This window comes from Bos mutus, chromosome 14 (genome assembly GCF_027580195.1).
Source record: "Bos mutus isolate GX-2022 chromosome 14, NWIPB_WYAK_1.1, whole genome shotgun sequence".
Lineage (NCBI taxonomy): Eukaryota > Metazoa > Chordata > Mammalia > Artiodactyla > Bovidae > Bos > Bos mutus.
In genome coordinates this window covers 16562857-16579277 of record NC_091630.1, presented here as the reverse complement: position 1 = coordinate 16579277, position 16421 = coordinate 16562857, and the positions used below count along the sequence as shown (strand labels likewise).

Sequence of the window (16421 nt, the reverse complement as noted above, 5' to 3'; positions counted from 1 at the left end):
TTTTGATGATTATCTTGACAGTTTTGAGGAGTAATGGTCAGATGCTTTGTATAATGGACCTCAGGTGGGATTTGTCTGATGTTTTCCTTACAATGAGACTAGGATTTTGTGTTTCGGGGAGGAAGACCACAGAAGTAATGTGCCCTTCTCATCACATCATATCAACAGTACATACAACCAATGTGACCGATCACTGTTGTTATCCTTGACCACCTGGCTGAGCTTGTGTTCCCCTACTGAGAAGTTAACTTTCTTCCCTTTTAACCCTGTAGTCTTTGGAGGGAAACCACTGTGTGCAGCTTGTCCTTATAGTGTGAGGAGTTCTGCCCTGCTTCCTTGAGTGTAGAGCATCCTGTTTGTCTTTTTTTAACCAGCTGGATCTTTGATGAATTTGGAATTTATTCTGATACATTGTCCTAGTGGATACTGAGTCTTTCTTTCTTTCTTCTTTTGTGTAATAGGCATTTCTTGCATTTAGGGTGATTATAGTGGAAACTGACACCATCCGTAGCTCTAAATGGCAATCCACTCCAGTATTCTTGCCTGGAGAATTCCATGGACAGAGGAGCCTGGTGGGCTACGGTTCATGGGGTTGCAAAGAGTTGGACATGAGTGAGCGACTAACATACATAGCTCTAAAAGGGGGTCCTACTATTTTATACCAAACAGAGAGTGCCCATCCATCTTCTCACACTGCTTTATTCAGATAATTCAATTATCTGTTCAGGCATAAGTCAAATCATTGCATGTTAGGAAACAGGCCAGGCTAACAGCTTGAGCCAAAGAGACAGGAAGGGAGGTTGTGGAAGCACTTTGGAAAAGGAAGTTTCTCCTTTTAGTTTCCATAAAGGGCATTCCTCTTTCCAAAAAGGGCAGTCTGGTAGGCAGATTTGAAGTTTGAACCTTGGGCGGTCATTTAGCCTTAGAATGAAGCTGACATTGCAGAAGTTAAAACCCAGAGATGGAAAAAGAAGACAAAAAACAAATTAAACAAAACCTCCCAGTATCTTTCATGTCACTACTGAGCCACTAAATCAAAGCAACCCTACAGTCTGCTCTATTTCTGGGTCTTCCAGTTAAATGAACCCTTTGTTGTATAAGGCAGTTTGGGTTAGGTCTTCAAATACTTGCAATATAAAGAAGCCTGATACAGGGGTATATCAACAGAGATTTAACCTTATTTATTTATTTTTTCAAATAGATTATCAGTTATGCTCCTACAATTTATTGAATAGTTCATTCTTTCCTCTGTGATGTGAAATGTCACTTTATCATAAACATTTCCACATAAAAATGATTCTGTTCTAAGCTCAGTATTCATCACATATATTAATTTAGCTGTTTCTGAATTAATACCATGCCATTGTAATTACTACAATTTTATTTTATGTTTTGCCATCTGCATGGGCAAACCTTTCTTCATTATTCTTCTCCCCACACTCCCCCCAAGTTTATGAGCTCTTTTTATGTATTTTCTCTTCTCTTTGAACTTGAGAGTTAGTTTGTTCAATTAAAAAAGTCTCAAGATTAAAAAAAGCTGTGTGTTCAGTGGGTTAGTCGTGTCCGTCTCTTTGCAACCCTATGGACAGCAGCCCGCCAGGCCCCTCTGTCCATGGAATTTTCCAGGCAAGAATACTGGGGTGGGTTTCCATTTCCTCCTCCAGGGGATCTTCCAACCCAGGGGTGGAAGCAGAGTCTCTTGTGTCTTCTGCATTGCAGGTGGATTCTTTACTGCTGAGCCACTGGGGAAGCCCATAAAAAACACTGGGATTGTTTTAAATTTACAGATTAAATCTGGAGGTGACTGTGACCCTGGCCAACACCTTGATCACAGTCTTTTGAGAGACCCTAGGCAGAAGGGTGGGTCCTGCTAAGCTGCGCCTGGGTTCCTCTCACATACAATCTACGAAATAATAATGGAGTAATTTGTTATGTAGCAATAGGTAACTAATACAGTCAGAAATTTATAAGTTAGGTTTATCTATGTTTTCAATGCTCTCATTCTTTTTTTTTTTTTTAATTAATTAATTTTGCTCCTCTGAATCTTAGTTGTGGTATGTGGGATCTAGTTCCCTGGCCAGGGATTGAACCTAGGACCCCTGCACTGGAAGTGCAGAGTTTTAACCAGTGGACCACCAGAGGAATCCCTCAGTGCTCTTACTGTTGAATGACATTTTAAAAGATATTTTCAGTTTACCAAGTATAAATCTGTGGTATTCAGAAGATTCTCTCTTATTCTTCTCCACTTCATTTGTGGCTAAATATAAAGAGATAATCCACCTTTGTCAGCAGTGACTTATTAGCAAGGTACCCTTAGGGAAATATTTCCTAATACCTTTATTCCAAAAGAGATGATAAAAACCATGGTCATCTTAACCTCTTTCTCAGTGAACACTGAAATTGAAATCATAGTTTAAATGCTTGAGGGAAATTAGCCATGTAAAAGTATTCCGTAGGTAATTATTGTAAAATGATTACTTCATTAAGCAAAAAATTACCTCTTGTAAGAGAATCATTCCCTTTGGAAAGAAATTCAAAAGTAGGAGCAAGGTAAAACTTTTAATGGGAAAACGCTGTAGTTTCAGGGTGGGGGCCATACCTCATTGTCTGTGCTCGGTGACTTAATAAGTAAGTGTTGATTGAAAGAATGTTTGATAGGGACAAAAATAGAAGGCTGAGTGTTCACAGTCTTTATCCCTCCTGATTCCCTGGCCCCCTTAAGGGAAGGGTCCTTCATTTCTTGTCTCCCAGAACTATGTTGTGCTGACTAGAAGAGCTATGGAATCAAGAAAAGGAGTCAAATTATTCTCTGCAGGGTAGAGCTTGAAGTGACAGCAAAAGGAAGGAGAGGAAGGGTGAATGAGTATAACAGACTTAGGGCTTCCCTGGTGGCTCAATAGAAAACAATCAGCCTGCCAATGCAAGAGACGTGGGTTTGATCCCTGAGTTGGAAAGAACCCCTGGAGTAGGAAATGGCAATCCACTCCAGTATTCTTGCCTGGAAAATCCCATGAACAGAGTAGCCTGGTGGGCTACAGTCCATGGGGCCTTACCAGAGTCAGACACGACTCAGGGACTAAACAACAACCACGTGGAAGTTTAGGGAGAAAGCCAGGTGAAGAAGGTGTTTAGGAAGCTGCGCTTTGTTAATATGCCATGTGATTCCTTCCTCGGCATGTCCGTGAGACTGTTCCTGAAAACCTACATCTTTCCAACTTTGTGAAGTTGGATTTGAGTTCGATTTTGAATGTATCACATGCTAGGATTGGCTTCAGGGTGGCTCAGTTTTATTACAAATTCTGTGTAAGTCTCATTGTCCGGTTTCCCAACAGTGTTTACTGCTTGCTGTCACCACTGCATATCTGTGTAGGAGGAGTCTTCTAGCTTCCCTGGCCTACAAGGAAGTAAACAAGTTTTCTTTTTTCTTCATTTGATCAAGGCAAATTGGAAATTATTTGGAAACCATAGGCCGGAATAAAAAGAAATTTAAAGAAGCAAAAATAAAAAAGAGAAATTGTGAAAGCATAGCACTGATTAGTTCATTGAGAAGAAGTCCCTCATATTAATGTAACTAAAGGTTGACTGTGGAAAGGGTTTAAGTTGTGGAGTTTACCAGGTTGTATTGATCTGTTTCTTTTCCTTCACTTTGTCTCCGTGTGTAGTATCTTAATCCATCATTGCTGTGTTTTTGAGAGATCTTTAGCTTGTTGAATTTATATTTGTATATAACAGAAGCTGATTTTCACCTTATAGTGGATGTATAAGGAGGGTGGGTTTTGTAAAATGGAAGGCATTTTTGTTTTGCTGAGCTCCAGCCCTCATTAATTTGAACTACACACCTTTCTGAATGACAGAAATTAGATAGTTTATTACATACTCAGTTGAGCCATTATTTTACTCGTATGACTATATATTCTATATTTTCAACCAAACCATATTCTTGGAGAGCAAGGGCTGTATTTTCCTTAGTTTCCCCCTATAGGTCCTACATATTGTGTTTACATAAAGCTACTATAGATAGATGGGTCTCAAAGTGTAATCTGGGTAAATTTGAGGGTACCTGAGAGACTTTCAGTGGGTCAGTAAAGTCAAACTATTTTAAAAACAATACAAAAATATTATTTGCCTTTTTTCACTCTCATTCCCTTGTGAGTGTGCAGTGGAAGTTCTCGAATGCTACATGACAGTGATGATGTCATTGCTCTAATGGCTCATGGAAAGTGTACTTGTGTACCCATGCGTTTTAAAAATGTCTCAGTTTTAAATTCTAGTATCAATAGATGTAACTCCAATAAACAAAGGCTGTTTAAGTTTCTCCACAATTTTTGAGAGTGGAGAGCAAAATGAGCCTGAGACCAAAAAATCTGAGAACTGCTTGTGTAGATAATTACATGCTAGACTGAAAATGGAATCAGTCTTATCTTATTTATCTTTTTTTTTCCCCTGAGTTTACAGTGGGGACTGAGATTCTTTGCTATTATGCTCTGTATGTGTCAAGGTCCAACCTTATACAGAAACTCTTATACAGAGAGCACACAGTTATTTGAATAGAGAATGTGTAATAGAAAGAATTATTAACTATAAGAGGGGATTGGAGTAACAAGGGATTGGCTAGTAAGAAGTACAGAGAGCTCTGAAGAGTGTAGGAATAGCAGTAATCAGGAGCAGTACCTTGGGGGCTGAGATGGAGCCCCCGAAGAAGAAGAGGCCCCCCACGTTGAGAGGCAGGCCTTGTTGGAGAGAGCACAGCTATGCCTCACCGAATGGCAGAGAAGTTGTTTTGGTGCCATGCTAGTGGAACTTGCTGAAAATCTGCCCTCTGGAATTTTCTGAAAAAAGGCTGCTGGAGGAACAAGCCATAGTGAGGTGTCTTGCTGGAGGCACTCTGCAGAAAAAGTGCCTCAGGGAGGGAGCAGTTATGATGGAGAGGGAAATCTTTGGGCACCTAGTGCTGCTGCCTCCGTGGAGTAACAGGAACCAAGCGCTGGAAACACGGCATGTCCTGCAGGACCCAGGGGAGCTGTCCCTCCTCTACCCTGGTGCTGGAGCCACAGGAACACACACCAACCAGGAACGAAGACTTCTTTTGTAATGCCTCCCCATGGTCCTCCAGTGACAAAGCTTCATTTGTCTTACGACCTGATAAAGAAAAGGGCTTCCCAGGTGGTGCTAGTGGTAAAGAACCTTTCTACCAATGCAGGAGACATGGCGACCCACTCCAGTATTCTTGCCTGGAGAATCCCATGGACAGAGGAGCCTGGCGGGCTACAGTCCATAGAGATGCAAAGAGTTGGACACGACTGAAGTGACTTAGCATGCATGCACTGATAGAGAAAACTATTTAAAGGCAGAGCAGGCAATGATGGATAAATTTGGAACTGAGAGGAAATAAAATGATAAATGGCACACTCACTTTCACTTAAGATGTGGTTTATAAATTATCTATATCTCCTAATATTCTTGATGTTTTCTTTGTGTGGAAGTCTATTCATCGACTCAGTAAACATTTATTCAGTGACTGTCACATTCTGCTGCTGCTGCTGCTAAGTCACGTCAGTCATGTCTGACTCTGTGCGACCCCACAGACGGCAGCCCACCAGGCTTCTCTGTCTATGGGATTCTCCAGGCAAGAATACTGGAGTGGGTCGCCAGTGCCTTCTCTGCTGTCACATTCTACGTACTTATTTTTAGCAGATTCCTCCATCCTTTGTTAATATAGAGTCTCAATTTTGTTCTTTCATGCTCCTCCTTGCCATAAGCTTCTGGGAAGGCTGGTCCCAGCCTCAGCTCAAAGCCCAGCCCCATGGAATGAGTTGCAATTGGTCTACACAGGTATTTATCTATTTATTTGGCTGCACTGGGTCTTAGCTACAGCATGTGGGATCTAGTTGCTTGACCAGGGATTGAACTTGGGCCCCCTGCATTGGGAGTGTGGCACCTTAGCCACTGGACCCCCAGGGAAGTCCCTACACAGGTTTTGTGACACCATTTCTCACAAATAGTTCTGTGGCATACTTCTGGCCAACAGGATATGAAGGAGAACCTGCAGGAGGGTTTTTAGAATAGACTTTTCCACCATCTTAAAAGTGGTATTCAGAAAGAAATAACTTTCTGTTGATGGACACTGTCATGTCTCCATGTGATGCTTGAACTACTGTGGACATTATCTGAGGGGAGAAGATAGCCTGAGGAAGACCCTACAGTGCATGGTAGGGCAGGAAACAGAAGAAAATCAAAGAATTACTCAAACCTAGTAACACCATTGGAGAAGGCAATGGCACCCACTCTGGTACTCTTGCCTGGCAAATCCCATGGACAGAGGAGCCTGGTAGGCTGCAGTCCTTGTGGTTGCTAGGAGTCGGACATGACTGAGCGACTTCACTTTCACTTTTCACTTTCAGGCTTTGGAGAAGGAAATGGCAACCCACTCCAGTATTCTTGCCTGGAGAATGCCAGGGATGGGGGAGCCTGGTGGGCTGCCGTCTCTGGGGTCGCACAGAGTCAGACACGACTGAAGTGACTTAGCAGCAGCAGCAGCAGCAGCAGGAACACCATCTCTAGGCTTCTTGTTTTAAAAGTCATTTTGAGTTGTTGCTTATATTTAACCGACACTAGACATTTGTTATGACAAGTATGGATAAGATATTGGGGAATAAGTGAAATAAATGAAATAAAATTTGATTGCTACGATAAAAAAGGATAGTGGTTGAATTCAAATGCAACATGCTAGTTTCAGACTAACTATAACATTAAATTAGAAAAGAGAAAACAGATCTTGAGAAAATGCTTTGTAAAGCTGTCTCTTGGAACACTTCCTTGCAAATAAAAACGTTACATAATATATTTGAGTGGAGCATTCTTTTTGTCCCAAACCCTGGTAAGAAAGTTTAACAGTTGTTAATTAGTATTATTTTTCACATAAATATAAAATTGAGAAAAAGAGTAATATAAACTTGTAGTTTCAGTCAATAGTAGCAACTAGTATGGCAAGGACAAATTAAAAAAATTTTTTTTAATTATTTTTTAATTGAACGATAATTGCTTTACAGAATTTTGTTTTTACATTGTTTAATTTACAGAATTTTCTGTCAAACATCAACATGAATCAGTTATAGGTATACATACGTCCCCTCCCTCTTAAAAATATTTTTCTATCTGTAAAACATGGCTGCTGCTGCTGCTAAGTCGCTTCAGTCGTGTCCGACTCTGTGCGACCCCATAGACGGCTGCCCACTAGACTCCTCTGTCCCTGTGATTCTCCAGGCAAGAATATTGGAGTGGGTTGCCATTTCCTGCTCCAATGCAGGAAAGTGAAAAGTGAAAGTGAAGTCGCTCAGTCGTGTCCGACTCTTAGTGACCCCATGGACTGCAGCCCACCAGACAGACTCCTCTGCCCATGGGATTTTCCAGGCAAGAGTACTGGAGTGGGGTGCCATCGCCTTCTTCGGTAAAACATGGCACTGTATGTATTCAGTGACAAGAAATGCACTTTCGTTATTCAAAGGAACTGGGTTCCAAATTGAAGCTTTCACTCCCCTTTTCTCTTAGAGCAGGGGTCTCAACACGATACAGGCCCATGGCCTGTTAGGAACCGGACCGCACGACAGGAGGGGAGCGGCAGGTGTGCGAGCCAAGCCTCATCTGTACTTAGAGCCACTCCTCAGGGCTCACATTCCCGCCTGAGCTCTGGCAGGTCGGTGGCGGCATCAGATTCTTGCCGGAGCTTGAACTCTTCTGTCAGCTGCGCATGCGAGGGATCTAAGTGGCGAGCTTTTTATGAAAACCATCCAGAAACCGTCCCTCCCCGCTCCGTGGAAAAATTTCGTCTTCCATGAAACCAGTCCCTGATGCCAAAAGCTTCGGCACCCCTTTCTTAGAGCACTTAGTTGGGAATTCTGGTGAGTTGTTTACTAGCATAATTAAAGTATATACTTAATTTTGATTCCAGTTGGAAGCAGAAACAAATTATGCTGCTTTCACAGTTAAGTGAAGCTGAGCGAACCTTATCTAAATCTGAAATTTTCCGACAACTTTCATCTGTTCATGAACGCTGCTGCCTCGTATTTGCAGGTTGAATGATGATTTCTATGCTTTCCTTCTTGGAATCTTCAGACTGACTTTCCACAGACAAAACAGAGACTTGAGGCAATTTTCTTTTTCTTTTTTTTCTGAGTAATTCAGGAGAAAAACAATTCCTTTTATTCACTAATAAAGAACATGCCAGTCACACTGGCCTTAGGCCTTAGTACTTACTGTTGTTCCCTTGGCCTCACCCTTCTTCTCCGACAGCAATCTCCGAGGTTCTCCCTGCACTTCCTCTTCAGTCACCCTCTCATTAAGGCCTTTCCTGGTTGCTGTTTCTAAATTTCATGCTTTCCCTCCACTTTATATTCCCTTTCCCCATTTTATTTTTCTTTCTTACCCGTTTTCAGATGTACAAGCTGGATTTGGAAAAGGCAGAGGAACCAGAGATCAAATTGCCAACATCCGTTGGATTATAGAAAAAGCAAAAGAATTCCAGAAAAACATCTACTTCTGCCTCATTGACTATGGTAAAGTCTTTGACTGTGTGGATCATAACAAACTGTGGAAAATTCTTAAAGAGATGGGAATACCAGACCACCTTATTTGCTTCCTAAGAAACCTATATTCAGGTCAAGAAGAAACAGAACCAGACGTGAAACAATGGACTGGTTCAAAACTGGGAAAGGAGTACATCAAGGCTGTATATTACCATCCTGCTTATTTAACTTCTATGCAGAGTACATCATGCGAAATGCTGGGCTGGATGAAGCACAAGCTGGAATCAAGATTGCTGGGAGAAATATCAATAATAATCTCAGATAGACAGATGATACCACCCTTATGGCCGAAAACAAAGAGGAACTAAAGAGCCTCTTGATGAAGGTGGAAGAAAAGAGTGAAAAAAGTTGGCTTAAAACTCAACATTCAGAAAACTAAGATCATGGCATCTGGTCCCATCACTTCATGGCAAATCGATGGGGAAACAATGGAAACAGTGACAAATTTTATTTTCTTGGGCTCCAAAATTACTGCAGATAGTGACTGCAGCCATGAAATTAAAAGACGCTTGCTCTATGGAAGGAAATTATAACAAACCTAGACAGCATATTAAAAACCAGAGACATCATTTTGATGATAAAAGTCCATATAGTCAAAGCCATGGCTTTTCCAGTAGTCATGTATGAATGTGGGTGCTCAAAAAGAAGGCTGAGCACCAAAGAACTGACACTTTCCAATTGTGGTGCTGGAGAAGACTCTTGAGATGCAAGAAGATCAAACCAGTCAATCCTAAAGGAAATCAACCCTGAATATTCACTGGAAGGACTGATGCTGAAGCGGAAGCTCCAATACTTTGGTCGCTTGATGCGAAAAGCTGACTCATTGGAAAAGACCCTGATGCTGGGAAAGATTGAAGGCAGGAGGAGGGGACGACAGAGGATGAGATGGCCAGATGGCATCACCAATTCAGTGGACATGAATTTGAGCAAGCTCCAGGTGAAGGACAGGGAAGCTTGCTGTGCTGCAGTCTATGGGGTCACAAAGAATCAGACACGACTGAGTGACTGAACAACAACATTATTGATTAGTTACTTGTCTTATTGTGTTTCCCTAATGTAAACCTCACAAGGGCAAGAATTTTTGTCTGTTTTCTTTACTGTTGTATCCCCAGCACTGCGAACAGTGCCTGCATACATAGTTCAGTTCAGTTGCTCAGTCATGTCCAACTCTTTGCGACCCCATCGACCGCAGCACGCCAGGACTCCCTGTCCATCACCAACTCCCGGAGTTTACTCAAACTCATGTCCATTGAATCGGTTATGCCATCCAACCATCTTATTCTCTGTCATCCCCTTCTCCTCCTGCCTTCAATCTTTCCCAGTATTAGCATCTTTTCAAATGAATCGGTTTTTTGCATCAAGTGGCCAAAGTATTAGAGTGTCAGCTTCAACATCAGTCCTTCCAATGAACATTTAGGACTGATTTCCTTTAGGATGGACTGGTTGGATCTCCTTGCTGTCCAAGGGACTCTCAAGAGTCTTCTCCAATACTACAGTTCAAAAGCATCAGTTTTTCATTGCTCAACTTTCTTTATAGTCCAAATCTCAATCACATCCATACATGACTACTGGTAAATCCATAGCCTTGACTAGATGGACCTTTATTGGTAAAGTAATGTCTCTGCTTTTTAATATGCTGTCTAGATTGATCATAACTTTTCTTCCAAGGAATAAGTGTCTCAGCATCTGCAGTGACTTTGGAGCCCCCCAAAATAAAGTCAGCCACTGTTTCCCCATCTATTTTCCATGAAGTGATGGGACCGGATGCTATGATCTTAGTTTTCTGAATGTTGAGCTTTAAGCCAACTTTTTCACTCCCCTCTTTCTTTCATCAGGAGGCTCTTTAGTTCTTCTTTACTTTCTGCCATAAGAGCTCAGTAAATATTTATCACCTAGCTTACAGTGGGATAAGGCATGGCTTTGGAGTTTTAAAGGCATGATTTAGAATGCAGTTTTTCTATTGGGTCTAGTTTAACTCCCTCCACCTATTTGAACCTGTTTCTTCACCTAAATAACCACCTAACATGGCAGTTTTAAGGGTTTAATGAGATAACGTAAGCCAAATGTCTGATCCCATTGGGGTCATACAATAATTGTTAGCCCCCTGTTTTTCAAACCAAGGAGAGACCTCAGAGATTTGTTTTCTGATACTATTCCTCCTCATTCTACAAAACTTCTTTATGGGTGTCTCAACTAGGGTTCCAACAGGAAATGCTTTTGAAGGTGCACTGAAATTCAGGTTATATGAGGAGGGCTGAGGTCTAGGGGAATGTAGAGAATAGAGGCATCAGAGACTCGCAGGGCAGTTGCCACCCCCTGGCCTGAAGGGACTAGCAGTGTTGGGGATGAGGATGTCAGTGAGGGACGGAATGAGGTAATTTCAAAGGCTCTTCCTAGCTTTGACATCTTAACAATTGTCTTGTTACTTCTGAACTGTTAGTCTGTGGCTCTTCAATAAATGGAAATAAGTATACATTCTGTAGTAATCTCTTTTGTTCACAAATTTTGACTTTCAGTTTCAACAGCAAATGATCTTAATGCACTTAAAATCACTAAATTTAGGGGGAGAGCCTAATGGTTTGAAAATAAATCATCTAAGTTTATTACATAGCAAAACTGAAAATAACGCAAAAAGACCCTAACCTGTTAATAGACAAGTGTGATTTGAATTATGTTCACAACATTCTTTGCTCTAAACCTCAAAAAGCTCTGTGACTCTACATCTTGACAACTTCTGACAAAACAAGCAAATGACATACACAGCAGCTGTGTATGGTCGTAAGAAAAGTTATCTATAGATGAAATTTAGGGTTAAATGGTACACACGCAATATGGGTGCACAAAGGGGCCTAATTACCATGGGGTAAGGTCCTTGGGGACAGGCTGGGAGGAGGGGCGGCAAGAGGGACGGAAACAAACCGTTAGGAGGACTTTTCTAGGGACTCATAATTTGTGATAGTTTTGCTAGGCTACCTAACTGAACAGCCGGCAAGGCCACACTGAATCTAGTGCATGAGAGCTCTGACTGCAGTTAATTTTCTTTTTAATTAGACATGATCCATAAGCATCCCGAGGCCCAGGGGCTGGCTGGGGGAAGACATAACCAATAATCATGAGAACTAGAGAGGGAAGCGTTGGCAGTTAGCAGTACTTCAAAAGGTTGCTTCAAGATGTTTGGAAAGGTATCCTTGGGAAATCCAGAGAAACGAGTCAAATCAGATAGGGTCAAAAGCAGTGAAGGCGAGTGAGGAGCGGCAGCTTCGGGCCACTGGAAAAGAACGTGCCCCAGGCCAGCCGAGATTGGCTCTGGGTCCAGACTAGGCCTCAGCCTCTCGCCCTTCCACTCCGGGTTTCTTTCCTCCCCACTCCTGCACCAGGGCCGGCCCTGTCCTGCGCCCCGGCCCCAGCGCCTGGCCCCGCCCACCCCTCCGCGGCCCCCGGCCGGCTCCGCCCACCCTCCCCCCGCCGGCCCCGCCTACCCTCCCCCTGCCGGGGCCGGCGGCCGAGGGGCGGGGCGGGCCGGGAGGAGCCCCGCTCGGCCTGCGGGCGGGGGATCCGCCGCGGAGTTACGGGAAAGTTGGTTCGAGTTCCTGGAGTTTCCTGCTGCGGCTCTCCGGGCTCGGCCGGCTGGTGCCCCGGCCCTCTGCCCGCCTCCCGCCTTCGCCGCCCACCTGGTCCCTCCTTCTGCGCCTGGCCGCCATGGAGCAGCCGCCAGCGCCCAAGAGGTAAACGAACGCGGGGCGCGAGGAGCAGGAGGGAGGCGGCGCCGCCGGCCGCGGGGCGGGGGCGGCTAGGCCGGGCGGGACCGCGATCCCCTTTCCGCGACTGCCGGGCCCCGAGCCGGGCGCGCCGGGGGTCGCAGGGCGGGTCCTAGCGCCCGGCCGCGCCTGTCGGTGGGTGAGGCGGGGCCGGAGGGGAGGCCGAGCCTCGAGTCCCCGGCGACTCGCCGGGCCTGGCGCGCGCGGGGAGAGTCGGTGGGCAGCGCGGGGCGCCCCGCGGCTGGACTCCGGGGAAGGGCGCGGTTCTCCCTCGTGTCAGGTTCAGCATCTGGGAGACGTAAAACTAGGAAATTACTGGGCTTTGTACAACCATCTAGGCTTTCTTGTCAAATGTTTTCCAGAATGTTGCCCACCCCCCACCATTTTTTTTTTTTAAGAAAGCGGGTTGTTTATTTACAGTTCAAGGAATATTAATAGCTAGACAGTCTGTAAAACTTAACTGTGCAAATGCTGCACTAACAGGTGTTCCTCGCCCCTTACTCTGCAAGTTCAAAGTATTTATGGATGCAGGACAGTAGGAGTCTTAAATTAGAACCCCTCCCCCATATGAGAGAGAGAGAGAGAGAGAGTGTGTGTGTGTATGTATGTATAGGTTTGTTTTTCTTTTAGCATGTTAAAAGAGTGATGCTTTGGTATTTACTGTTCGTTAATATTCTCTGGTATATTGGAAAAGTAGCAGTACACGCTAGATAGTTTTGAACTTGAATTTGAAATGGTCTTGAAAAGCTAAATCAAGGCTGTCCATTGATGCAAATTGGTAATGTGTATTTCAAAGAGTGAATCAGTTGATTGATGTTGGATAAAGCATTTCACTTCGATCTTTCATTTTTAATTTGTAAAATAAGGGTACCAGTCTTTCTCCCAGATAGTGCTGTTGTGAAGAGTGAAGAGTTTTGATAGCTAGAGATCTTTAGATGAAAGGCAGTATATTCAAGAATATGGAATAATTGCAAAGGTAGGAACTTGGTGACCTATTGTGAATTGTGTGACAAGACATGTGAGCCTTGAAGCCTGGGAACCATCTGTTCAGGTGAAAAAGTAGGGTTGTTGGGGAGTTTCCAAAAGAGACCTGCTGTTGGAGCCCTTGATAAATTCTTCTCTGGCATTTTAAAATATCCCAATTCTAATATTGATTTGGTACTCAGTTTTAATACTGTAACAAACTGGAACCAGTTTTCCCCCCATTTTGTTTTGGAAGGACTGTAAAGGGTACCTCTGAGATCCTACAGTAAGGCCAAGTTGAATGACTGAATTGAAGGAGAAACTCTCTCTGTTGATGAGCTCTACGCCAAGTTATGAGAGTTTCACTGTAGATGTAAGAGCGAACCCCTGCCCTCACAGGGACAGTAGAGAACCTGGAGGGGTTGGGGGAGGGGTGGTGGTGTGTACCACCATCCGGTGATGACATACTTTTCAAAGTGGTTGGTTGCACGTTTAAGAGACTTAATTTTAGCTCTCTTCAGAGAGACATGTTCATCCAGGAAGGCATTTCTGAAGCACAAAAGATATGTGACAAATCCCATATGTTTGAATGTCTCTTAAAGATTTTTTTCATAGCGTTTTCTTTTCCATCCTATTGTTGAATCCTTAAAGCAACCCCATTGAGTAGGTTGGATTATACACATTAATCCTGTTTTATAAGATGAGGACACTAAGAGGGTTCACCACATGGAGGGCTATGACAGAGAGAACTGACAGTGAATTTTTGTGTTGCGCCTCTTAATGATTGCCCTCTAATAATGAAATGAAGCTACCCATTTTTTTTTTTTTTTGAGATCTTAACTATTTGCCAAGAATTTTGTATATGCATTCTTTTACTTCATTGTCTCAAGGAATAGGAATCCTGGCTCTGCAACTTACTGTGCTAGTTCTGAATTTAATTTCTTCATCTGTAAAATGTGTTTTGGAGTAAATGAGGTCATATGTAGAGCACTTACAGTACAGTGCTTCATAATATGTTCAATAATGTTAGTTGTCTATATTTTCCTTATTAAATGAAACTTGGAAAGGTTAAATAACTTGGTCGGGTGGAGGAAGTGCCAGTAGAACACTTACTTCTTAATATGTTCTTAACAATTGCTTCATAATATGTTCAGTACTGTTGACTCAAGGGTTGTGTACCCACTCATTGTGTCCAGTGATGCCTCTTTTTGAAACTGAAACTCTGCTTGCTGTCTTAGCATTCCACGAGCATCTCTTTCTATAATCTTCTTGTCCCCTTTGCTTGTTCTCCTTTTAATCTCTGTAAGAATTCCACTTCGCTTATCTGCTGTGAGTAGTTCTCCCTTAGGGTTCAGACATTATTACATGCTCACAAATGTGTTGCTGATGATCAAGTGTATATGACCCGTAGCTGCTTCTCAGTATTTTTGGTTTCTTCATGTGGATCCATTTCTTTCATTATCTTACTTAGTTTGTCACTACATCATATCAGATTTTCCATCGGAAAGTCTGTGTCCACCCCCTTTCATTCCCAGTATTACTACCCCATTCCAGGGTTTTAAGACCCTCACAGTTGATTTATAGCAGTGCCTTCCAGTTGGGCACTGTAGTTCAGTGCTCATCAAAACATTTTAACAGCAGAAGAGCTCTCTTTGGCGTAGAGGCAGAGCCCTAGGACTTGGTTCTCAGTGCCTCACCTCCCTCTGTTCCCCTTTTGGTTTCGTATGGAATCCTCTGCTGATCTATAGCAGGCTGCACTAGTTCATCCTGCACACAGCTTCTGTTCTGATTTTTTTTTTTTTTTTTGGCTAAAACATCACTTCAGTCATGCTCTTCCTTTTTTTTTTGCAGGGGCGGGGAGTTTGGGGCACACTCGTTGAGGTACCCAAGAGCTCCATAGCTTGGTCTCAACCTTAACCCCCAGCCTTATGTTACTTCTGCAAGCTGAATCTTTCCTTCTAAGGTCTCCCTATTGTTCTTTGTTTAGATTATAGGCTGTGGGTACTCCCAGGTTTGCCTTTGTTCATGATTTTCCCTTAGAAAAGTTTGTGTTATTTATCTATTATTTTTTTACTAGTGATCTATGTTTTAGTCAAAGTCGGCTTCATAAAGTATCTTATTTGAGTGCTTTCTAGCGTAAACTGTTTCTTTTTATTCCTATAATGATATTCATTTGAGTATCAATCTTAAGATTGTTCTTTTTTTTTTATTACAAAGTTTTAGACATCCAAAAGATAATGGGAATGAATTTAGTAAATACTTACATATCACCACTCAGCTTTAGAAATAAAATATTCCCAATATAATTGAAGCTCCCTAAGTATATCTCTTCTCATTCGCATTCCTTTCCCATCCCCTTGAGGGTTGTCACTGTTGTGAATTGGGTGTTTGTCATTCCCGTACATTTTGTCATTCCCATACATGTCTTTAAACTTTTAGTTTATATATATATATATATAAACTGTTTTTTATATATATATCTGACATAGCATCAGGCCTTGATATTAGGCCGAGCTTTGCCACTGACTTTGAAAGTTGCTTCTTTGGGTATCATTCGTCTCCTCTGGGAGTTGGAGATTCCAGTGTACAACCAGTTCTGAGAAACTAGTGCCTAGATGACCTGGAAGGCCCCTCTTACCTTCCCAATATTGATTTGCTCTCCTCAACAAGGCCCGTGTTAACATAGTGATAGGGCTGACCACATCTTTTGCCTAATTTGAGAATCAGAATGGCTTTTAGATCCCCCAGATTTCCTTAATACCTCATCACAGAGATCTTCAGATGTCTTTATTAAAATGAAGTCCCTCTGGGAAGGGATGTATCACTAACTCAATGGACATGAGTTTGAGCAAGCTCTGGGAGATGGTGAAGGACAGGGAAGCCTGGTGTGCTGCAGTCCTTGAGGTCGCAAAGAGTTGGACAAGACAGAGCAACTGAACAACAACTGGGAGAGGAAATCCACTAAATGGTTGTCAATTATCAGTATTTTGATAGATTGAGTTTATCAGATTTCTGTTTAGGGGAACTACTAGATGACAGAAAAATGACCATAGAATAGGTGAGTTTTGATAGGTAGAGAGGAAAGTGACCAAACATGGGCTCTTCTCCAGGTAGAACA

General features: G+C 42.8%; 1 protein-coding gene and 1 long non-coding RNA gene across 3 annotated transcripts in view; both read left to right on the top strand.

The window, feature by feature from the left end:
- Positions 1-11037, top strand: part of LOC138990743 (uncharacterized) — a 69920-nt gene extending 58883 nt beyond the window's left edge. The window contains exons 4-5 of the long non-coding RNA XR_011466845.1: positions 7549-7898; positions 8433-11037. This is a non-coding gene — a long non-coding RNA (uncharacterized lncRNA). The remainder of the gene's footprint in view (positions 1-7548; positions 7899-8432) is intronic.
- A 1026-nt stretch (positions 11038-12063) lies between these two features.
- STK3 (serine/threonine kinase 3) overlaps positions 12064-16421 on the top strand; it is a 309491-nt gene continuing 305133 nt past the window's right edge. For both annotated transcript variants that reach the window (XM_070383025.1, XM_070383024.1), the window contains exon 1: positions 12064-12307. In XM_070383025.1, coding sequence (XP_070239126.1) covers positions 12282-12307 — 26 coding nt within the window. In that variant the 5' untranslated portion in view covers positions 12064-12281. The remainder of the gene's footprint in view (positions 12308-16421) is intronic.